Source organism: Lonchura striata, chromosome 27, assembly GCF_050655825.1.
Source record: "Lonchura striata isolate lonStrDom1 chromosome 27, ASM5065582v1, whole genome shotgun sequence".
Lineage (NCBI taxonomy): Eukaryota > Metazoa > Chordata > Aves > Passeriformes > Estrildidae > Lonchura > Lonchura striata.
Window position 1 is genome coordinate 9,805,117 of NC_140729.1, and position 23,578 is coordinate 9,828,694.

Genomic DNA, 23,578 nt, shown 5'->3' on the forward strand with positions numbered 1-23,578 from the left:
ATCCAGCAGATGGACACCTGCTGGGATCCCTGCCACAGCTGTGTGATGGAGATTCTGAGCTGACCCAGCTGCTCTCTGCACTGAGGCCTCCACTCAGAGTGACCTTATTCTCATCTTTTGACTCATTAAATTTCTGTTGCATCCCAGCCCATGCATCTGTGTCATCCTTTCCTCTCTTGTTGGTTTCCCAAGGTTCCCAGGGAGGGAGGTGTTGCTCAGGGATTGTTCTGTGAGACAGATGTAGGAAAAGTTGTTTCAGTGCTTTTTAAGATGGGAGACTTGTGTGTGCTTTATTATGGCATTGCTGTGTTCTACCCTTCTCCAGGTGTCTGTGTTACAACCCACTGCAGAAGGTGAGGGGTAACCCAGGTTCTTGTTAATACATCCCTTGGGATTGATTAGGGAGGACCAACACTGAATGATTGGTGTTTGTAAGTCCACACAGAGGGATTATTTTAGAAAAATACGATTGGACAGGAAAACACATCTGTAGCCATTATGGCTCTTATTTTCTAAAGCAATACAACAACATGAAAGCATGGCAAGAGGAAAATGCAACCACATCACCCAGAGACATGCACAAGGCAAAAGGAAGGAAGAGAAATTAGGGCCAAGATTGTCAAGATCTCCCCAGCCACAGGCCATGTGATGAGACTTGGTTGATGAGCACTCTTGGTCAAAGTGATCACAGACTGGACGTGTCAGGTGGTGGGGGAAGTCTCAAAGAAGTGGTGGGAGAAAATCCCAAAGAAAATCCACAGAACATAAAATCTATTTGGTTTATTTTCACTCAGTTTCTGCTGGAGATGCTCAGGTTCCTGCCTTGGAGGGGGAGCTTCACACTGGATCATGTAATGTCTTGGATGATGGGACCCTTCAGGAGCCCTTGACACCTTCTAAGCCAACACAGCTGCCATCACAGTCAGCACAGTTGCTTTGGTTTTGGCCCAATGGGGCCCAGCAGCAGAAATGAACACTGTCAGGCCACACCTGAGTGTCCTGGTGCTTCCCCTGGGGAACAGAGGGGCCCCCACAACCCAGTGCTCTGTGCAAGGGAGGGCTGCTCCGGGTGGCAAGAGACACCAGCACCAAACTCCTGCCTCATTCCAAGCCCATCATGCACCCTCTGTCAGACTAGATCTGAGGTTGGCCATTACACAGCCAGAGCTCACCTGCCCCAGTTCACCAAAGCACCCTGGTCTCCACAAATGGGGGAATGTTTTGAGTCATTATCCCTGAAGACATCAATGAACAGAATGAACCAAACCTCTTCATTGGCCCTGTCAAATCCAAGGATGATTTTCTCTCCCTGAACAAACCATTCTCCTCTCCATTCCCATCAATCCCTGTGCCTGAGTCAAGTGCTCTGATCTCCTCACCATCCCGGCCCCCCTGCACTAAACTCAGTCTGCTTTGTCCTGGTGGTTCTTGCATTACAGCCTGTGCCCAATACGGGGTGTAGGATTATGCTTTTTTCTGACCTAGAGATGGGAATACTTAGAGACATTTTAAACATTTTTATTCTATGTTCAATCTCATGAGAAGAATGAGACAATACAGATATTATCATTCATGCTATTAGAATAAGAAAGCAACTATTCCTAAATGAAATACATTATAAGTGTATCTTGGCCTATCACCTTATCCACCCCATGCTGTAAATGCCTTCAAGCAAATCATCTAAAATTACTCCTTGTGCATCTTAATTTGATGTATCTTTATTGGTTCTATTTCTATAAAGTTATTAGTTCTATTTGCAAAGCCAACCTTTGAAACTTGCTTCTAGTTCCCTTTCTCTGTCACCAATGTCTGTCAACAGATGAATGCAATGTGGGCCTTCTGTCAGGCTTTGAGAATTCCCTACAAATTCATTTCCCACACGGGGGTTGGCAGCAGGCGAGGGCTGAGCAGAGCAGCATCCACATCTCCTGGCTCCGCTCCTGCTCGCACAGCCCAGGGTGCTGCTGACAGCCCTCGGTGTCTGGGAGCATCAGTGACAGGGACAGTGGGATTGAGGGCTCCCTCATGGCACTTTGTGATGTGCTTAAGTGGCCACAGGGGCATCTTGTCAAGGTGATGATCCTGGAGGTCTTTTCCAACCTCATTGATTTGTGACCCTTAGCAATGACATGAAGCTGAGGGAAGCAAGAGCTACGCCAGATGGAAGGCTTTAAATCCACAGGGATCCTGACAGACTTGAGCAACAGGTCCACGTGGAACTCAGGAACTTCAACAAAGCCAAGTGCAAGGTCCTGACACTGCCTTGGGGCAATCTCAGAAATCAATAGGAACTGGGGGTGCATGGGAGGAGAGCTGCCCTGCAGAGCATGGTCACATGGATGCATCAACCCTACTCTGGAGGGCAGCTGGAGCAGTTCAGGTTTTCATTCAGGAGAAGAGCAGGGTCTGGAGGACCTTATTGCAGCCTTCCAGTTCATGGGGTGGTGTAAGAAAATTGGAGAGAGACATTATATCAAATGATTGGATGAGGGGCAGGAGTTTTAAACTGGAATAGGTTAGCTGGAGCTGAGATACTCTCCATGGCAGGAGGGCTGGACTAAATACATTTAACAATCTACTCCAACAAAACACATTCTGTGCTCCCATCATAACTGGGGTCTGTGAGAAGGCAGCCCATTGAACTCTATCCCTCCCTTACAGAAATCTTTCAGATCCATGGGATCTGCTGGAATATGATGGCAATCCAGTAGCTCTGTCTGGTCACATTCTCTCCTGAGGATTTGTGTCACACTGTTGAGATGAGAAAGGAGAAGAAACAGAAGCGCAGAGTGTATGTTTATCCCTGGACAAAGTAGGGGAAATTCTGTCCCGACCCAAAGAGGCAGAGAAACTCAGAACCCAGAGAGTCACTCAGTGCACGCTGAGCACTCCCAATGCCAGCCTGTGCTGACAGCCGGGGCAAAACCAGCCCAAACAACCCCCACCCAGAAACACCCCTGGGACAACATCTCTGCCAGGCAAAGGATGACACAAAGACACAGGCTGGGATGCAGCAGAATTTATTGAGTCAAAAGAGGGAGGAAAGGGGGATCCAGGTGAAGGCCACAGTGCAGGGAGCAGCTTCAGCAGGGGAGGCACCTCGTGCCACAGAGGCCACTGCCCAAGCCAGAGAGGCCAAAGCCCCCAGAGCTGATGGGCACTCCCTGAGAGCTGAGGATGCTGCCAACAGCAGCCGAGGTGGAGGATCCCACCACGGTGTTCTGTGGGAAGGAGCTGAGGATGGGCCCGGGCAGGGTCACCACCACGGGCGAGGGCTGGATGAACACGGTGGAGTCCTGGCACTGCCTGACACAGGGCTCATTGCAGCTGTTGGCCAGCGGGGTGGGGCCGCAGGGCTGGCAGGGCCGGCACGGGCTGTAGCAGGACATGTCTTGGGGCTGCAGGAGCACCTGGCACAGAGAGCAGAGGGACGTAAATCGCAACGGGTGGGTAAGGATCCAACTGTGATCTCACCATGAGGGAGCCAAGACATGAGCTGGGAATGAGAGCTGAAGGCTCTTTCTGGAGGCACAGGGGCTCTTCTCCTCATACAAACCTCACCAAGATCTCAAGCCCAGGGTCATCCCCAACCAGCCCAAATCTGGGGCATGACTTCTGCCAAGACCCAGCAGTCACACACTTCCCACTCCTTTCCTCCTCTCACAAAATGCACCTGCAAGATCTCACATGGTAAAAAGTCACAGGTATGTGCAGAGAAAGCCCAGAGAAGAAGGAGAAAATGGAGAATGAGATTCAAACCCACCTTGTTTCAAGGAGATGGAGGTGAGTGGAGTGAATGTGAGGTTGAGGAGAACAGCCTCCTTTTATACAGCTCTTGCATTGCCCCAGGCCCACAGTCCTGCACAGGGGCGTAATTTTTTAGCAGACTCATCTTCAAAGGAAAATATCCCATATAGGGGCAGCGATTCACATTTTGCTTCCATCTACGATGCCTTTTCATTTCCTCATTTCCAACATTCCTGCCCTGCATTGCAGGATCCTTTCATGTTCTGTGATGAGAAGCAAAGGATATCCCAGGCAGAGCCATGGAAGTGAGGGCACATGGACAAAATTGCTGGATGACGGCAGGGAATGATGGTTTAGGGCAGTCAAAATCGACTCTTTGCAGCATCCCCTGCAGGGAGAGTCCCTGCCTCGCATTGCACGTGTCAGGCAGCACACAATAATCCACTTTTTATGAACATTTAACTTGCTTCTCTCTTTTCACTCTCTCTCTGCTCTCCTCAAGAGCTGCAGCATGTCCAGGCAGCCAGGCTGTTCCCATGTTTCAGCTCTCTTGCTCTTAATGCCTTTTCCTAGGTGTTATGAAAGCCAAAGCCCACTTGGAGCTGAATCAGGCAAAGCACATGGAGGAGCAATAAGAAGATCTTCTCCAGACAGGCCATCCATAATGGGAGCCTTGGACACAGGCAGCCCCAGCATTCAACAGGGCAGCTTCCCCGAGGACAGGGGGTACAGAAAGGTGAACATCCTCACAGATTATTGTCCTTGGTCTTTACCATCAGGAATTGCTGTCAGGAACTCACGTTCCTGGTAATCCTCCAACATCTGGAAAAGATTTCCCCAAGCAGAAAAGAATCTGATGGAGGAGCATTCAAACACACTGGTCTGGCATGAGTGTGTGTGGATTGATGTTATGTGTTCACTGGGCTCAGGACAAAGCCTTTCTCAACTCCCTTTGAAAGTCGCAGGGACCATTGAAAGCATCTGAGAACTGGAAGAAAGCCAGAGAGTGCCTGGGGTTCAAGAGAGGCATGAGAAGGAGTCAGGGAATAACAGGCCAGCCAGACTTGTCTCGATATCTAGAGAAGTGATAGAGAAAATCACTACAGAATCCAACATGCAGTGCTCAGGGAGGAGGTGTGCTCAGAAAGCCCTGGATGCAAAACCAGATTTCAAACTGCACCAAGGACTGATGCACTTCCCTGCCCTGCAGACATGGAGGCAGCTGGGACGCATCCCAGGAGGGCAAGGGAATGCCTTCAGTAGGCAAATCTCCAAAGCCAAACTCTCCTGACCCATGGCGAGTCACGCTCCAATTTTGGGGTGAGGCCAAGCTAGGAGTGCATGATGTGTGCAGGCTTTGTCCCAGGCAGGGCTGAATTCCCTTCCAGCAAGGGCAGCTCTGTCCTTAACCCTGGAAAACCATCTTCTGGCACTGGGCTGAGCCCACACACCACAGCTCCAGGCAGCCCAAAGGCCATTGCCCTCAGCCTGACTTGCTTGGCAGCACTGCCACAGCTCAGGGTGTGCACAGAATTGACAATGGCAGGACTTGGTGTGTCCTCCAGGTCAGGGTGCAAAAGGTGCAGCCAAAGTGCATCCTGGGTTGTAGCGAGGAGGAAGAGAGGGCACTGTCCCAAGAGACAACAAATCCCTTAGGTAGAAATGAAGTACAGAACTCCACATGGGACAACTTGAGTCTTGTTCCTGCCCACAATATTCTGTTCCTGCACAAGAAAACCTTGTGGGACTTCTCATCCCACCACATGTAGAAGTCATGTAGAAGCCTTCATGACTTAGTCAGAATGTCAAAAATGGGAAAATGAAATGGCAAAATAGATGAAAACCAAACCACAATCTGTGCCATTGGGTAGAATGTTTTGCTTTGAGATGAGTCTGTAGGAAAATTACTGTCCTTGTGCAGTAACTGTGGGCCTGGGGCAGTGCAGGAACTGTATAAAAGCAGGACCTTCTCCTCACTGTCTCATCCACTCCTCTCACCTCCATCTCCTTGAGAACAAGGTGAGTCTGAAGCTTTCTCTCATATTCTCCTCCTCCAATGGGCTTCTTCCATCTATAAATGCTTTTTTCTGCTTTATGGATTCTTGTCATGGATGTGGGAAGGAGGCAGAAGGTGTAACATGGGCAAAGGTTGGGCTTATCTGAGGTGTTTCCAGAGCTATGCACCACAGAGTGCTCTTCCTTGGGTAGCTCTTGCTGGGCTCCTCTCAGGATGGATAAGCCTGTGGGTCTCTCTGTGCAGCTCCTGGGCCCGTCTCCAGTTCATGCCTTTGGTCCCTCATGGTGGGGTGACAGGCTGACCCTCACCCACTGCGTGTGCTCTGCTTTCCCCTGCCCTGTCTCCCAGGTGCTCCTGCAGCCCCAAGACATGTCCTGCTACAGCCCGTGCCGGCCCTGCCAGCCCTGCGGCCCCACCCCGCTGGCCAACAGCTGCAATGAGCCCTGTGTCAGGCAGTGCCAGGACTCCACCGTGGCCATCGAACCCTCGCCCGTGGTGGTGACCCTGCCTGGCCCCATCCTCAGCTCCTTCCCACAGAACACCGTGGTGGGATCCTCCACCTCGGCTGCTGTTGGCAGCATCCTCAGCTCTCAGGGAGTGCCCATCAGCTCTGGGGGCTTTGGCCTCTCTGGCTTGGGCAGTGGCCTCTGTGGCACGAGGTGCCTCCCCTGCTGAAGCTGCTGCCGCTGGCCCTGGGGAAGGAACCCAGGGACTCCCAGGCTGGAACTGCCCTGGGCACGCAGCATCGGCTTCTTGCTTCCTGAGGGGCTGAGAACCCCAGCAGCCCTTGCAGAAGGACAGGGCCAGCCTGGGCTCTTGGCAAGCACAGCCCATCCCTGCCTCTGTCCCCTGTCACTCTCTCCGTTCCCTCCTGTGTCCTTGTTCCCTTGTGCTCCCTGGGGCTGTGATCCCCACACAGCCATCCTGGGGAGCCCCTGCTGGCCCTGCTCCCTCTCTGGATCAGGCAGATGGACACCTGCTGGGATCCCTGCCACAGCCGTGTGATGGAGATTCTGAGCTGACCCAGCTGCTCTCTGCACTGAGGCCTCCACTCAGTGTGGCCTTGTTCTCATCTTTTGACTCATTAAATTGCTGTTGCATCCCAGCCCATGCATCTGTGTCATCCTTTCCTCTCTTGTTGGTCTCCCAAGATTCCCAGGGAGGGAGGTGTTGCTCAGGGATTGTTCTGTGAGACAGATGTAGGAAAAGGTGTTTCAGTGCTTTTTAAGATGGGAGACTTGTGTGTGCTTTATTATGGCATTGCTGCGTTCTACCCTTCTCCAGGTGTCTGTGTTACAACCCACTGCAGAAGGTGAGGGGTAACCCAGGTTCTTGTTAATACATCCCTTGGGATTGATTAGGGAGGACCAACACTGAATGATTGGTGTTTGTAAGTCCACACAGAGGGATTATTTTAGAAAAATACGATTGGACAGGAAAACACATCTGTAGCCATTATGGCTCTTATTTTCTAAAGCAATACAACAACATGAAAGCATGGCAAGAGGAAAATGCAACCACATCACCCAGAGACATGCACAAGGCAAAAGGAAGGAAGAGAAATTAGGGGCAAGATTGTCAAGATCTCCCAAGCCACAGGCCATGTGATGAGACTTGGTTGATGTGCACTCTTGGTCAAAGTGATCACAGACTGGACGTGTCAGGTGGTGGGGGAAGTCTCAAAGAAGTGGTGGGAGAAAAACCCAAAGAAAATCCACAGAACATAAAATCTATTTGGTTTATTTTCACTCAGTTTCTGCTGGAGATGCTCAGGTTCCTGCCTTGGAGGGGGAGCTTCACACTGGATCATGTAATGTCTTGGATGATGGGACCCTTCAGGAGCCCTTGACACCTTCTAAGCCAACACAGCTGCCATCACAGTTGCTTTGGTTTTGGCCCAATGGGGCCCAGCAGCAGAAATGAACACTGTCAGGCCACACCTGAGTGTCCTGGTGCTTCCCCTGGGGAACAGAGGGGCCCCCACAACCCAGTGCTCTGTGCAAGGGAGGGCTGCTCTGGGTGGCAAGAGACACCAGCACCAAACTCCTGCCTCATTCCAAGCCCATCATGCACCCTCTGTCAGACTAGATCTGAGGTTGGCCATTACACAGCCAGAGCTCACCTGCCCCAGTTCACCAAAGCACCCTGGTCTCCACAAATGGGGGAATGTTTTGAGTCATTATTCCTTAAGACATCGATGAACAGAATGAACCAAACCTCTTCATTGGCCCTGTCAAATCCAAGGATGATTTTCTCTCCTGAACAAACCATTCTCCTCTCCATACCCATCAATCCCTGTGCCTGAGTCAAGTGCTCTGATCTCCTCACCATCCCGGCCACCCTGCACTAAACTCAGTCTGCTTTGTCCTGGTGGTTCTTGCATTACAGCCTGTGCCCAATACGGGGTGTAGGATTATGCTTTTTTCTGACCTAGAGATGGGAATACTTAGAGACATTTTAAACATTTTTATTCTATGTTCAATCTCATGAGAAGAATGAGACAATACAGATATTATCATTCATGCTATTAGAATAAGAAAGCAACTATTCCTAAATGAAATACATTATAAGTGTATCTTGGCCTATCACCTTATCCACCCCATGCTGTAAATGCCTTCAAGCAAATAATCTAAAATTACTCCTTGTGCATCTTAATTTGATGTATCTTTCATAGTTCTGTTTCTATAAAGTTATTAGTTCTATTTTCAAAGCCAACCTTTGAAACTTGCTTCTAGTTCCCTTTCTCTGTCACCAATGTCTGTCAACAGATGAATGCAATGTGGGCCTTCTGTCAGGCTTTGAGAATTCCCTACAAATTCATTTCCCACACAGGGGTTGGCAGCAGGCGAGGGCTGAGCAGAGCAGCATCCACATCTCCTGGCTCCGCTCCTGCTCGCACAGCCCAGGGTGCTGCTGACAGCCCTCGGTGTCTGGGAGCATCAGTGACAGGGACAGTGGGATTGGGGCCTCCCTCATGGCACTTTGTGATGTGCTTAAGTGGCCACAGGGGCATCTTCTCAAGGTGATGATCCTGGAGGTCTTTTCCAACCTCATTGATTTGTGACCCTCAGCAATGACATGAAGCTGAGGGGAGCAAGAGCTACGCCAGATGGAAGGCTTTAAATCCACAGGGATCCTGACAGACTTGAGCAACAGGTCCACGTGGAACTCAGGAACTTCAACAAAGCCAAGTGCAAGGTCCTGACACTGCCTTGGGGCAATCTCAGAAATCAATAGGAACTGGGGGTGCATGGGAGGAGAGCTGCCCTGCAGAGCATGGTCACATGGATGCATCAACCCTACTCTGGAGGGCAGCTGGAGCAGTTCAGGTTTTCATTCAGGAGAAGAGCAGGGTCTGGAGGACCTTATTGCAGCCTTCCAGTTCATGGGGTGGTGTAAGAAAATTGGAGAGAGACATTATATCAAGTGATTGGATGAGGGGCAGGAGTTTTAAACTGGAATAGGTTAGCTGGAGCTGAGATACTCTCCATGGCAGGAGGGCTGGACTAAATACATTTAACAATCTACTCCAACAAAACCCATTCTGTGCTCCCATCATAACTGGGGTCTATGAGAAGGCAGTCCATTGAACTCTATCCCTCCCTTACAGAAATCTTTCAGATCCATGGGATCTGCTGGAATATGATGGCAATCCAATAGCTCTGTCTGGTCACATTCTCTCCTGAGGATTTGTGTCACACTGTTGAGATGAGAAAGGAGAAGGAACAGAAGCGCAGAGTGCATGTTTGTCCCTGGACAAAGTAGGGGAAATTCTGTCCTGACCCAAAGAGGCAGAGAAACTCAGAACCCAGAGAGTCACTCAGTGCACGCTGAGCACTCCCAATGCCAGCCTGTGCTGACAGCCAGGGCAAAACCAGCCCCAACAACCCCCACCCAGACACACCCCTGGGGCAACATCTCTGCCAGGCAAAGGATGACACAAAGACACAGGCTGGGATGCAGCACAATTTAATGAGTCAAAAGAGGGAGGAGAGGGGGATCCAGGTGGAGGCCACAGTGCAGGGAGCAGCTTCAGCAGGGGAAGCACCTCGTGCCACAGAGGCCACTGCCCAAGCCAGAGAGGCCAAAGCCCCCAGAGCTGATGGGCACTCCCTGAGAGCTGAGGATGCTGCCAACAGCAGCCGAGGTGGATGATCCCACCACGGTGTTCTGTGGGAAGGAGCTGAGGATGGGGCCGGGCAGGGTCACCACCACGGGCGAGGGCTGGATGAACACGGTGGAGTCCTGGCACTGCCTGACACAGGGCTCATTGCAGCTGTTGGCCAGCGGGGTGGGGCCGCAGGGCTGGCAGGGCCGGCACGGGCTGTAGCAGGACATGTCTTGGGGCTGCAGGAGCACCTGGCACAGAGAGCAGAGGGACGTAAATCACAAGGTGTGTGTACGGATCCAACTGTGATCTCACCATGAGGGAGCCAAGGCATGAGCTGGGAATGAGAGCTGAAGGCTCTTTCTGGAGGCACAGGGGCTCTTCCCCTCATACAAACCCCACGAAGATCTCAAGCCCAGGGTCATCCCCAACCAGCCCAAATCTGGGGCATGACTTCTGCCAAGACCCAGCAGTCACACACTTCCCACTCCTTTCCTCCTCTCACAAAATGCACCTGCAAGATCTCACATGGTAAAAAGTCACAGGTATGTGCAGAGAAATCCCAGAGAAAAAGGAGAAAATGGAGAATGAGATTCAAACTCACCTTGTTTCAAGGAGATGGAGGTGAGTGGAGTGAATGTGAGGTTGGGGAGAACAGCCTCCCTTTATACAGCTCTTGCATTGCCCCAGGCCCACAGTCCTGCACAAGGGTGTAATTTTTTAGCAGACTCATCTTCAAAGGAAAATATCCCACATAGTGGCAGCGATTCACATTTTGCTTCCATCTACGATGCCTTTTCATTTCCTCATTTCCAACATTCCTGCCCTGCATTGCAGGATCCTTTCATGTTCTCTGATGAGAAGCAAAGGATATCCCAGGCAGAGCCATGTAAGTGAGGGCACATGGACAAAATTGCTGGATGAAGGCAGGGAATGATGGTTTAGGGCATTCAAAATCAACTCTTTGCAGCATCCACTGCAGGGAGAGTCCCTGCCTCGCATTGCACGTGTCAGGCAGCACACAATAATCCACTTTTTATGAACATTTAACTTGCTTCTCTCTTTTCACTCTCTCTCTGCTCTCTGCAAAGGTCATGAGCTGCAGCTTGTCCAGACAGCCAAGCTGTTCTAATGTTTCAGCTCCCTTGCTCTTAATGCCTTTTCCTAGGTGTTATGAAAGCCAAAGCCCACCTGGAGCTGAATCAGGTAAAGCACATGGAGGAGCAATAAGAAGATCTTCTCCAGACAGGCCATCCATAAAGGGAGCCTTGGACACAGGCAGCCCCAGCATTCAACAGGGCAGCTTCCCTGAGGGCAGGGGATACAGGAAAGGTGAACATGCTCAAAGGTTCATGTCCTTGGTCTTTACCATCAGGAATTGCTGTCAGGAACTCACATTCCTGGTAATCCTCCAACATCTGGAACAGAATAGATTTCCCCAAGCAGAACAGAATCTGATGGAGGAGCATTCAAACACACTGGTCTGGCATGAGTGTGTGTGGATTGATGTTATGTGTTCACTGGGCTCAGGACAAAGCCTTTCTCAACTCCCTTTGAAAGTCGCAGGGACCATTGAAAGCATCTGAGAATTGGAAGAAAGCCAGAGAGTGTCTTGGGTTCAAGAGAGGCATGAGAAGGAGTCAGGGAATAACAGGCCAGCCAGACTTTTTTTGATATCTGGAGAAGTGATAGAGAAAATCACTACAGAATCCAACATGCAGTGCTCAGGGAGGAGGTGTGCTCAGAAAGCCCTGGATGCAAAACCAGATTTCAAACTGCACCAAGGACTGATGCACTTCCCTGCCCTGCAGACATGGAGGCAGCTGGGACGCATCCCAGGTAGGCAAGGGAATGCCTTCAGTAGGCAAATCTCCAAAGCCAAACTCTCCTGACCCATGGCGAGTCACGCTCCAATTTTGGGGTGAGGCCAAGGCAGGAGTGCGTGATGTGTGCAGGCTTTGTCCCAGGCAGGGCTGAATTCCCTTCCAGCAAGGGCAGCTCCATCCTTAACCCTGGAAAATCATCTTCTGGCACTGGGCTGAGCCCACACACCACAGCTCCAGGCAGCCCAAAGGCCATTGCCCTCAGCCTGACTTGCTTGGCAGCACTGCCACAGCTCAGGGTGTGCACAGAATTGACAATGGCAGGACTTGGTGTGTCCTCCAGGTCAGGGTGCAAAAGGTGCAGCCAAAGTGCATCCTGGCTTGTCGAGAGGGGGAAGAGAGGGCACTGTCCCAAGAGACAACAAATCCCTTAGGTAGAAATGAAGTACAGAACTCCACATGGGACAACTTGAGTCTTGTTCCTGCCCAAAATATTCTGTTCCTGCACAAGAAATCCTTGTGGGACTTCTCATCCCACCACATGTAGAAGTCATGTAGAAGCCTTTATGACTTAGTGAGAATGTCAAAAATGGGGAAATGAAATGGCAACATAGATGAAAACCAAACCACAATCTGTGCCATTGGGTAGAATGTTTTGCTTTGAGATGAGTCTGTAGGAAAATTACTGTCCTTGTGCAGTGACTGTGGGCCTGGGGCAGTGCAGGAACTGTATAAAAGCAGGACCTTCTCCTCACTCTCTCATCCACTCCTCTCACCTCCATCTCCTTGAGAACAAGGTGAATCTGAAGCTTTCTCTCATCTTCTCCTCCTCCAATGGGCTTCTTCCATCTATACATGCTTTTTTCAGCTTTATGGATTCTTGTCATGGATGTGGGAAGGAGGCAGAAGGTGTAACCTGGGCAAAGGTTGGGCTTATCTGAGGTGTTTCCAGAGCTACGGACCACAGAGTGCTCTTCCTTGGGTAGCTCTTGCTGGGCTCCTCTCAGGATGGATAAGCCTGTGGGTCTCTCTGTGCAGCTCCTGGGCCCGTCTCCAGTTCATGCCTTTGGTCCCTCATGGTGGGGTGACAGGCTGACCCTCACCCACTGCGTGTGCTCTGCTTTCCCCTGCCCTGTCTCCCAGGTGCTCCTGCAGCCCCAAGACATGTCCTGCTACAGCCCGTGCCGGCCCTGCCAGCCCTGCGGCCCCACCCCGCTGGCCAACAGCTGCAATGAGCCCTGTGTCAGGCAGTGCCAGGACTCCACCGTGGCCATCGAACCCTCGCCCGTGGTGGTGACCCTGCCCGGGCCCATCCTCAGCTCCTTCCCACAGAACACCGTGGTGGGATCCTCCACCTCGGCTGCTGTTGGCAGCATCCTCAGCTCTCAGGGAGTGCCCATCAGCTCTGGGGGCTTTGGCCTCTCTGGCTTGGGCAGTGGCCTCTGTGGCACGAGGTGTCTCCCCTGCTGAAGCTGCTGCCGCTGGCCCTGGGGAAGGAACCCAGGGACTCCCAGGCTGGAACTGCCCTGGGCACGCAGCATCGGCTTCTTGCTTCCTGAGGGGCTGAGAACCCCAGCAGCCCTTGCAGAAGGACAGGGCCAGCCTGGGCTCTTGGCAAGCACAGCCCATCCCTGCCTCTGTCCCCTGCCACTCTCTCCGTTCCCTCCTGTGTCCTTGTTCCCTTGTGCTCCCTGGGGCTGTGATCCCCACTCAGCCATCCTGGGGAGCCCCTGCTGGCCCTGCTCCCTCTCTGGATCAGGCAGATGGACACCTGCTGGGATCCCTGCCACAGCCGTGTGATGGAGATTCTGAGCTGACCCAGCTGCTCTCTGCACTGAGGCCTCCACTCAGAGTGGCCTTGTTCTCATCTTTTGACTCATTAAATTGCTGTTGCATCCCAGCCCATGCATCTGTGTCATCCTTTCCTCTCTTGTTGGTCTCCCAAGATTCACAGGGAGGGAGGTGTTGCTCAGGGATTGTTCTGTGAGACAGATGTAGGAAAAGTTGTTTCAGTGCTTTTTAAGATGGGAGACTTGTGTGTGCTTTATTATGGCATTGCTGCGTTCTACCCTTCTCCAGGTGTCTGTGTTACAACCCACTGCAGAAGGTGAGGGGTAACCCAGGTTCTTGTTAATACATCCCTTGGGATTGATTAGGGAGGACCAACACTGAATGATTGGTGTCTGTAAGTCCACACAGAGGGATTATTTTAGAAAAATACGATTGGACAGGAAAACACATCTGTAGCCATTATGGCTCTTATTTTCTAAAGCAATACAACAACATGAAAGCATGGCAAGATGAAAATGCAACCACATCACCCAGAGACATGCACAAGGCAAAAGGAAGGAAGAGAAATTAGGGGCAAGATTGTCAAGATCTCCCAAGCCACAGGCCATGTGATGAGACTTGGTTGATGTGCACTCTTGGTCAAAGTGATCACAGACTGGACGTGTCAGGTGGTGGGGGAAGTCTCAAAGAAGTGGTGGGAGAAAAACCCAAAGAAAATCCACAGAACATAAAATCTATTTGGCTTATTTTCACTCAGTTTCTGCTGGAGATGCTCAGGTTCCTGCCTTGGAGGGGATGCTTCACACTGGATCATGTAATGTCTTGGATGATGGGACCCTTCAGGAGCCCTTGACACCTTCTAAGCCAACACAGCTGCCATCACAGTCAGCACAGTTGCTTTGGTTTTGGCCCAATGGGGCCCAGCAGCAGAAATGAACACTGTCAGGCCACACCTGAGTGTCCTGGTGCTTCCCCTGGGGAACAGAGGGGCCCCCACAACCCAGTGCTCTGTGCAAGGGAGGGCTGCTCTGGGTGGCAAGAGACACCAGCACCAAACTCCTGCCTCATTCCAAGCCCATCATGCACCCTCTGTCAGACTAGATCTGAGGTTGGCCATTACACAGCCAGAGCTCACCTGCCCCAGTTCACCAAAGCACCCTGGTCTCCACAAATGGGGGAATGTTTTGAGTCATTATCCCTTAAGACATCGATGAACAGAATGAACCAAACCTCTTCATTGGCCCTGTCTACTCCAAGGATTATTTTCTCTCCCTGAACAAACCATTCTCCTCTCCATTCCCATCAATCCCTGTGCCTGAGTCAAGTGCTCTGATCTCCTCACCATCCCGGCCACCCTGCACTAAACTCAGTCTGCTTTGTCCTGGTGGTTCTTGCATTACAACCTGTGCCCAATACGGGGTGTAGGATTATGCTTTTTTCTGACCTAGAGATGGGAATACTTAGAGACATTTTAAACATTTTTATTCTATGTTCAATCTCATGAGAAGAATGAGACAATACAGATATTATCATTCATGCTATTAGAATAAGAAAGCAACTATTCCTAAATGAAATACATTATAAGTGTATCTTGGCCTATCACCTTATCCACCCCATGCTGTAAATGCCTTCAAGCAAATCATCTAAAATTACTCCTTGTGCATCTTAATTTGATGTATCTTTCATAGTTCTGTTTCTATAAAGTTATTAGTTCTATTTGCAAAGCCAACCTTTGAAACTTGCTTCTAGTTCCCTTTCTCTGTCACCAATGTCTGTCAACAGATGAATGCAATGTGGGCCTTCTGTCAGGCTTTGAGAATTCCCTACAAATTCATTTCCCACACGGGGGATGGCAGCAGGGAAGGGCTGAGCAGAGCAGCATCCACATCTCCTGGCTCCGCTCCTGCTCGCACAGCCCAGGGTGCTGCTGACAGCCCTCGGTGTCTGGGAGCATCAGTGACAGGGACAGTGGGATTGAGGGCTCCCTCATGGCACTTTGTGATGTGCTTAAGTGGCCACAGGGGCATCTTCTCAAGGTGATGATCCTGGAGGTCTTTTCCAACCTCATTGATTTGTGACCCTCAGCAATGACATGAAGCTGAGGGGAGCAAGAGCTACGCTAGATGCGAGGGTTGAAATCCACAGGGATCCTGACAGACTTGAGCAACAGGTCCACGTGGAACTCAGGAACTTCAACAAAGCCAAGTGCAAGGTCCTGACACTGCCTTGGGGCAATCTCAGAAATCAATAGGAACTGGGGGTGCATGGGAGGAGAGCTGCCCTGCAGAGCATGGTCACATGGATGCATCAACCCTACTCTGGAGGGCAGCTGGAGCAGTTCAGGTTTTCATTCAGGAGAAGAGCAGGGTCTGGAGGACCTTATTGCAGCCTTCCAGTTCATGGGGTGGTGTAAGAAAATTGGAGAGAGACATTATATCAAATGATTGGATGAGGGGCAGGAGTTTTAAACTGGAATAGGTTAGCTGGAGCTGAGATACTCTCCATGGCAGGAGGGTTGCCTAAAAATACTTTTAACAATCTATTCTGACAAAACCCATTCTGTGCTCCCATCATAACTGGGGTCTGTGAGACGGTGGCACAATGCACTCTGTCCCTCCCTTATAGAAATCTTTCAGATCTATGGGATCTGCTGGAATATGAAGGCAATCCAATAGCTCTGTCTGGTCAGTAACACATTCTCTCCTGAGGATTTGTGTCACACTGTTGAGATGAGAAAGGAGAAGGAACAGAAGTGCAGAGTGCATGATTGTCCCTGGACAATGTAGGGAAATTCTGTCCTGACCCAAAGAGGCAGAGAAACTCAGAACCCAGAGAGTCACTCAGTGCACACTGAGCATCCCAATGCCAGCCTGTGCTGACAGCCAGGGCAAAACCAGCCCCAACAACCCCCACCCAGACACACCCCTGGGGCAACATCTCTGCCAGGCAAAGGATGACACAAAGACACAGGCTGGGATGCAGCACAATTTACTGAGTCAAAAGAGGGAGGAGAGGGGGATCCAGGTGGAGGCCACAGTGCAGGGACCAACTTCAGCAGGGGAAGCACCTCGTGCCACAGAGGCCACTGCCCAAGCCAGAGAGGCCAAAGCCCCCAGAGCTGATGGGCACTCCCTGAGAGCTGAGGATGCTGCCAACAGCAGCCGAGGTGGAGGATCCCACCACGGTGTTCTGTGGGAAGGAGCTGAGGATGGGGCCAGGCAGGGTCACCACCACGGGCGAGGGCTGGATGAACACGGTGGAGTCCTGGCACTGCCTGACACAGGGCTCATTGCAGCTGTTGGCCAGCGGGGTGGGGCCGCAGGGCTGGCAGGGCCGGCACGGGCTGTAGCAGGACATGTCTTGGGGCTGCAGGAGCACCTGGCACAGAGAGCAGAGGGACGTAAATCGCAACGGGTGGGTAAGGATCCAACTGTGACCTCACCATGAGGGAGCCAAGGCATGAGCTGGGAATGAGAGCTGAAGGCTCTTTCTGGAGGCACAGGGGCTCTTCCCCTCATACAAACCCCACGAAGATCTCAAGCCCAGGGTCATCCCCAACCAGCCCAAATCTGGGGCATGACTTCTGCCAAGACCCAGCAGTCACACACTTCCCAATCATTTCTTCCTCTCACAAAAAGCATCTGCAAGATCTCACGTGGGACAAAGTCACAGGTATGTGCAGAGAAAGCCCAGAGAAGAAGGAGAAAATGGAGAATGAGCTTCCAACCCACCTTCTTCCAAAGAGTGGAGGTGAGTGGAGTGAATGTGAGAGTGGGGAGAAGAGCCTCCTTTTATACAGCTCTTGCATTGCCCCAGGCCCGCAGTCCTGCACAAGGGTGTAATTTTTTAGCAGACTCATCTTCAAAGGAAAATATCCCACATAGTGGCAGCGATTCACATTTTGCTTCCATCTATGCTGCCTTTTCATTTCCTCATTTCCAACATTCCTGCCCTGCATTGCAGGATCCTTTCATGTTCTGTGATGAGAAGCAAAGGATATCCCAGGCAGAGCCATGTAAGTGAGGGCACATGGACACAAGTGCTGGATGAAGGCAGGGAATGATGGTTTAGGGCAGTCAAAATCGACTCTTTGCAGCATCCCCTGCAGGAAGTGTCCCTGCCTCACATTGCACGTGTCAGGCAGCACACAATAATCCACTTTTTATGAACATTTAACTTGCTTCTCTCTTTTCACTCTCTCTCTGCTCTCTGCAAAGGTCATGAGCTGCAGCTTGTCCAGACAGCCAAGCTGTTCCAGTGTTTCAGCTCTCTTGCTCTTAATGCCTTTTCCTAGGTGTTATGAAAGCCAAAGCCCACCTGGAGCTGAATCAGGCAAAGCACATGGAGGAGCAATAAGAAGATCTCCAGACAGGCCATCCATAAAGGGAGCCTTGGACACAGGCAGCCCCAGCATTCAACAGGGCAGCTTCCCTGAGGGCAGGGGGTACAGGAAAGGTGAACATGCTCAAAGGTTCATGTCCTTGGTCTTTACCATCAGGAATTGCTGTCGGGAACTCACGTTCCTGGTAATCCTCCAACAACTGGAACAGAAAAGATTTCCCCAAGCAGAACAGAATCTGATGGAGGAGCATTCAAACACACTGGTCTGGCATGAGTGTGTGTGGATTGATGTTATGTGTTCACTGGGCTCAGGACAAAGCCTTTCTCAACTCCCTTTGAAAGTCGCAGGGACCATTGAAAGCATCTGAGAATTGGAAGAATGCCAGAGAGTGTCTGGGGTTCAAGAGAGGCATGAGAAGGAGTCAGGGAATAACAGGCCAGCCAGACTTTTTTTGATATCTGGAGAAGTGATAGAGAAAATCACTACAGAATCCAACATGCAGTGCTCAGGGAGGAGGTGTGCTCAGAAAGGCCCTGGATGCAAAACCAGATTTCAAACTGCACCAAGGACTGATGCACTTCCCTGCCCTGCAGACATGGAGGCAGCTGGGACACATCCCAGAAGGACAAGGGAATGCCTTCAGTAGGCAAATCTCCAAAGCCAAACTCTCCTGACCCATGGCGAGTCACGCTCCAATTTTGGGGTGAGGCCAAGGCAGGAGTGCGTGATGTGTGCAGGCTTTGTCCCAGGCAGGGCTGAATTCCCTTCCAGCAAGGGCAGCTCCATCCTTAACCCTGGAAAACCATCTTCAAGCACTGGGCTGAGCCCACACACCACAGCTCCAGGCAGCCCAAAGGCCATTGCCCTCAGCCTGACTTGCTTGGCAGCACTGCCACAGCTCAGGGTGTGCACAGAATTGACAATGGCAGGACTTGGTGTGTCCTCCAGGTCAGGGTGCAAAAGGTGCAGCCAAAGTGCATCCTGGCTTGTAGAGAGGGGGAAGAGAGGGCACTGTCCCAAGAGACAACAAATCCCTTAGGTAGAAATGAAGTACAGAACTCCACATGGGACAACTTGAGCCTTGATTCCGGCCCACAATATTCTGTTCCTGCACAAGAAATCCTTGTGGGACTTCTCATCCCACCACATGGTAGAAGTCATGTAGAAGCCTTCATGACTTAGTCAGAATGTCAAAAATGGGGAAATGAAATTGCAAAATAGATGAAAACCAAACCACAATCTGTGCCATTGGGTAGAATGTTTTGCTTTGAGATGAGTCTGTAGGAAAATTACTGTCCTTGTGCAGTGACTGTGGGCCTGGGGCAGTGCAGGAACTGTATAAAAGCAGGACCTACTCCTCACTCTCTCATCCACTCCTCTCACCTCCATCTCCTTGAGAACAAGGTGAGTCTGAAGCTTTCTCTCATCTTATCCTCCTCCAATGGGCTTCTTCCATCTATACATGCTTTTTTCAGCTTTATGGATTCTTGTCATGGATGTGGGAAGGAGGCAGAAGGTGTAACATGGGCAAAGGTTGGGCTTATCTGAGGTGTTTCCAGAGCTACGGACCACAGAGTGCTCTTCCTTGGGTAGCTCTTGCTGGGCTCCTCTCAGGATGGATAAGCCTGTGGGTCTCTCTGTGCAGCTCCTGGGCCCGTCTCCAGTTCATGCCTTTGGTCCCTCATGGTGGGGTGACAGGCTGACCCTCACCCACTGCGTGTGCTCTGCTTTCCCCTGCCCTGTCTCCCAGGTGCTCCTGCAGCCCCAAGACATGTCCTGCTACAGCCCGTGCCGGCCCTGCCAGCCCTGCGGCCCCACCCCGCTGGCCAACAGCTGCAATGAGCCCTGTGTCAGGCAGTGCCAGGACTCCACCGTGGCCATCCAGCCCTCGCCCGTGGTGGTGACCCTGCCTGGCCCCATCCTCAGCTCCTTCCCACAGAACACCGTGGTGGGATCCTCCACCTCGGCTGCTGTTGGCAGCATCCTCAGCTCTCAGGGAGTGCCCATCAGCTCTGGGGGCTTTGGCCTCTCTGGCTTGGGCAGTGGCCTCTGTGGCACGAGGTGCCTCCCCTGCTGAAGCTGCTGCCGCTGGCCCTGGGAAAGGAACCCAGGGACTCCCAGGCTGGAACTGCCCTGGGCACGCAGCATCGGCTTCTTGCTTCCTGAGGGGCTGAGAACCCCAGCAGCCCTTGCAGAAGGACAGGGCCAGCCTGGGCTCTTGGCAAGCACAGCCCATCCCTGCCTCTGTCCCCTGTCACTCTCTCCGTTCCCTCCTGTGTCCTTGTTCCCTTGTGCTCCCTGGGGCTGTGATCCCCACACAGCCATCCTGGGGAGCACCTGCTGGCCCTGCTCCCTCTCTGGATCAGGCAGATGGACACCTGCTGGGATCCCTGCCACAGCCATAGAACCAAACTCTGATCTGTCCCCTGGTGCTTTCTGCACTGGATTCCTCTTTTGGATTGACCTGTTTATCTCTTCTGATTTATTAAATTTTTGTTGCATCCCAGCCCATGCCTCTGTGACATACTTTACCCTACAGGTATGATCTCCAGGTGCCCAAGCAGAGCCATGTTGATCAGGGGTGGTTCTGGGAGGGTATTTCAGGGATGTTTGTGCATTGATTGTTCACACAATGATTGTTAACTCTCCGTGTAGGGTCCCTGCCTCTGTGGACACTCCAAACACACACAGTCAGGAGGAAGGGTGTTCCTCTGGGAATGTTTGGGTTGCATGAGGCATATGGAAGGCCTTCATTATTTGCCATAGGAAAGATGGCACAGTGTACTGAGCCCTTTTCAGCCTTTGCAAAAGAGTAAAACTTCACTGCAGATCATGTGTATAAGACACACTGCTTTGACAGATTTAGTCCATCTTAGGTTTCTGGAAACAATTTTTTACATATTTTTGCAGACAGGACTGGAAGAGGCCAGCTTCTCTGTGCTTGGAAATGTGTTGTAGTATTTCCACTCAAGAGAAGCCTACACTCCTCTCCTGATGTAAAGTTTTGATTCTACAAATACACTATCTCTTGTGTCTTAAGATGATTCTGCTCTTGCTGCTATTAGAGAGCACTGGTAAGCCTTCAGTCACCTGCTGGAATTAAATTTGGCAAATTTCTGGCTACTGCCAGAAAAACCTTGGCCTGTAACTCCTAACTAGAACAGTGGGAAACCTTTTAGTGTCTCTTCTTCCCCTAAAGGAAATCAGGGGATTGAAGGGCAGTGCCTTTGCTTACATGTATATGAAACTCCTCATTTGAAGTCAGTTCTGAAAGCCCCAAGGAGAAGGGGGCTGTGAGTGTGGATTGTCCAGGGAGGAGAAGAAATAACTGGAGGACAAGTCTAATGAGGAGAAGCTGAGGGAGCTGGGAGAAAAGGAGGCTCAGAGGGACCTTCTGACTCCACAACTCCCTGACACGAGGGTGCAGCCAGGTGGGGCTTAGGCTCTCCTCCAAGAGAACAAGGGACAGAATGAAAACAGTCTGAAGTTGTGCCAGGAGGGGTTTAGGTTGGCTATTTGGGAAAAATTCTTCACTGAAAGGGTGGTAAGACATTGGAACAGGCTGTCCATGGCAGTGCTGGAGTCACTATTCCTGGAAATGTTCAGAAAACATGTAGATGTGGTACTTGGGGACCTTGGCACTGCTGAGGGAATAGCTGGACCTGATGATCTCAGAGAGATTTTCCAACTTTGATGATACTGGGATGCTATGAAGCAGAGGCAGAATGATGGGCCTGAGATTCTTGGTTTCCCAAAGCAGAGTCTCAGGCATCAGAATTATAAAAGCAAATAATTTAATAGAGCAGTAGGTGAGCTCAAGCTGGTGCAAAGAAATCCCCAGGCAATGATATTCCTGTGACTTGGGCACCTGCCCGCCACATGTGCTGGCACACACCCCTTGGTCCAAATTTTGGTCTGGAGTCTTCTAACACCTTGCTGAGTCTTTTCTCCAAGTCAGTGCAGGGAGACATTCTGAGCTGACAGAGGTACAGTCTCTGCTGGGGCTGCAGCGTCCTGCTCTGGCTTCAGGTGCACCAGGGGACTGAAACAGCCCCAGACACACAGTAAACACAACTGAGCACACAAACCATCAGTGTGTTATTGTTACAAAATATGAAGTATGTTAATTTTTCTCAAGAAATTATGTTCTTTGATGTGTGATCTTTGTATACTTTCAAGACTAATCGACAAGAAGAGAGATTTAATCTGTGAAATAGAGAGCAGCCAGAGAACTGTAAGTCACATCCAGGTGTTAGACAACTTGTTCCTGGAATTGCCTTGTTAAGGTTTAGTCTGGACATGCTTCATTGACCTCAGAGCTAGGGAGAGGTTAACAAAGCTTGTGAAGGAGGAAAAACCATTATAGTGGACACCAGGAATGTAGAATTTAGAGCCTTCAAGGACATCTGGCAGAACTCCCAAGATAAAGAAGAAACTAACAAAGCCAACTCAGCAACTGTGTTAAAATCAGCTCCAAGCAGGTGAAAGATAATTCTGTCAGGGGCAGATTGCGGCTACCAACACACAGACCACTGAGCCAAGAAAGCCCCTGACCCAGAAGAAGATAAAGACTGAGCATGGGGACTAACTAGCATGAGAAATGAGAGAATCATTAGCCAACAGAAGACAGAATACTAATTAATAAAAGAGCTATGTTACATGTAGCCAATGAACACTAATTAATTTGTTTGCTAAAATGTATAAATAGTAAAATGTTTTTATATTTGGCATGCTCGATTTGTGGAATTCCACAAAGCACCCATGCTTGTGCAACTCTGACATAATCGATGTCTCCCTAGGGAGTGTAATTATTGGCTTGTCACATACCAAGGTGATCAATGCAATTTTTGTGAGCAATATTATCAGTGTTCTTCCCATACTGAAGTCAAAGCACAGCACTCTGCCAGCTACTGTGCAATTACGGACGAAATCAACTCCATTCCAGCCAAAATAAGTTGTCTTATGTCTTCTTTTAACACACATAATATCTATTCCTCATCTGTGAGAGCCAGTCTCAACACCACCCATCTATTACAGTTATGAAGCACAGCTGAGGGAGATGGGTTTGTTTAGCCAGGAAGGAGGCTCAGGGGTGATTTTGTCACTCTCTGCACCTCCCTGAAAGGCTGCAGTGAGGTGGGGCCAGTCTCTTGTGCTGTGAGAGGATGGGGAATGGCCTTGAGCTGAGACAGGAGAGATCCAGATCAGGGTGGTCAGGCCCTGGAAGGAGCCACCACCCCTGGGGTGTTCAGGAGGTGCCGGGTGATGAGGTTTAGGGGTAGTTGGACTGGATGGCCTCGATCGTATCAAAGGTCTCTTCCAATCTCGATAATTTTAATTCACTATCCGTGGCCAGCTCATAACCAGCGCTTAAGGCTGCAGCAATCCCAGTCAAAAACATCGGGATGAGTCTACGCCTAGCTTCTTCTATCTACATGGGTTTATTCCGGCTGAACATTCCCCAACCTCTCAGGGCGGTTTCAGGGTTTGGGGTCGGGGCCGGGGCCCAGCGGCGGCTCCGGGCCCGGCCCGGCCCGGCCCGGCCGCCCTCGATGGCGGGGCGGGAAGGGCGGGACCGGCCCGGCCCCAAACCCGCCCCAAGCCAACCCCGCGGCTGGGCGGGGAAGGGCGAGACCGACCCGGCCCCACAGCCGAGCCCGAGCCCGAGCCCGAGCCCGAGCCCGAGCCCGAGCCCGAGCCAACCCCGCGGCTGGGCGGGAAGGGCGAGACCGGCCCGGCCCCAAACCCGC

At 51.1% G+C, this 23,578-nt stretch overlaps 6 protein-coding genes across 6 annotated transcripts; 3 read left to right on the forward strand and 3 right to left on the reverse strand.

The window, feature by feature from the left end:
* Positions 1-8: 8 nt before the first annotated feature.
* Positions 9-4,931, reverse strand: LOC144247488 (feather keratin 1-like). The gene has a single exon (XM_085562034.1). The coding sequence runs from the start codon at positions 3,387-3,389 to the stop codon at positions 3,084-3,086; it is 306 nt and encodes a 101-aa protein (XP_085418160.1). The 5' UTR covers positions 3,390-4,931; the 3' UTR covers positions 9-3,083.
* A 1,003-nt stretch (positions 4,932-5,934) lies between these two features.
* LOC146765221 (feather keratin 1-like) lies at positions 5,935-6,482 on the forward strand. The gene has a single exon (XM_085562033.1). It carries the CDS (start codon positions 5,978-5,980, stop codon positions 6,437-6,439), a length of 462 nt encoding a protein of 153 aa, XP_085418159.1. The 5' UTR covers positions 5,935-5,977; the 3' UTR covers positions 6,440-6,482.
* A 2,179-nt stretch (positions 6,483-8,661) lies between these two features.
* On the reverse strand, positions 8,662-10,795 carry LOC146765222 (feather keratin 1-like). The gene has a single exon (XM_085562035.1). The coding sequence runs from the start codon at positions 10,100-10,102 to the stop codon at positions 9,797-9,799; it is 306 nt and encodes a 101-aa protein (XP_085418161.1). The 5' UTR covers positions 10,103-10,795; the 3' UTR covers positions 8,662-9,796.
* A 730-nt stretch (positions 10,796-11,525) lies between these two features.
* Positions 11,526-13,165, forward strand: LOC144247487 (feather keratin 1-like). The gene has a single exon (XM_085562032.1). It carries the CDS (start codon positions 12,704-12,706, stop codon positions 13,163-13,165), a length of 462 nt encoding a protein of 153 aa, XP_085418158.1. The 5' UTR covers positions 11,526-12,703.
* Positions 13,166-16,142: 2,977 nt separating this feature from the next.
* LOC146765223 (feather keratin 1-like) lies at positions 16,143-17,604 on the reverse strand. The gene has a single exon (XM_085562038.1). It carries the CDS (start codon positions 16,841-16,843, stop codon positions 16,538-16,540), a length of 306 nt encoding a protein of 101 aa, XP_085418164.1. The 5' UTR covers positions 16,844-17,604; the 3' UTR covers positions 16,143-16,537.
* On the forward strand, positions 17,210-19,915 carry LOC146765224 (feather keratin 1-like). Its single transcript, XM_085562037.1, has one exon. It carries the CDS (start codon positions 19,444-19,446, stop codon positions 19,903-19,905), a length of 462 nt encoding a protein of 153 aa, XP_085418163.1. The 5' UTR covers positions 17,210-19,443; the 3' UTR covers positions 19,906-19,915.
* The last annotated feature ends 3,663 nt before the right edge of the window (positions 19,916-23,578 follow it).

Bases quoted from the DNA above. Each gene is read 5' to 3' on its own strand.
- LOC146765224 (XM_085562037.1), top strand. From the start codon at position 19,444: ATGGATAAGCCTGTGGGTCTCTCTGTGCAGCTCCTGGGCCCGTCTCCA.
- LOC144247488 (XM_085562034.1), bottom strand. From the start codon at position 3,389: ATGTCCTGCTACAGCCCGTGCCGGCCCTGCCAGCCCTGCGGCCCCACC.
- LOC144247487 (XM_085562032.1), top strand. From the start codon at position 12,704: ATGGATAAGCCTGTGGGTCTCTCTGTGCAGCTCCTGGGCCCGTCTCCA.
- LOC146765221 (XM_085562033.1), top strand. From the start codon at position 5,978: ATGGATAAGCCTGTGGGTCTCTCTGTGCAGCTCCTGGGCCCGTCTCCA.
- LOC146765222 (XM_085562035.1), bottom strand. From the start codon at position 10,102: ATGTCCTGCTACAGCCCGTGCCGGCCCTGCCAGCCCTGCGGCCCCACC.
- LOC146765223 (XM_085562038.1), bottom strand. From the start codon at position 16,843: ATGTCCTGCTACAGCCCGTGCCGGCCCTGCCAGCCCTGCGGCCCCACC.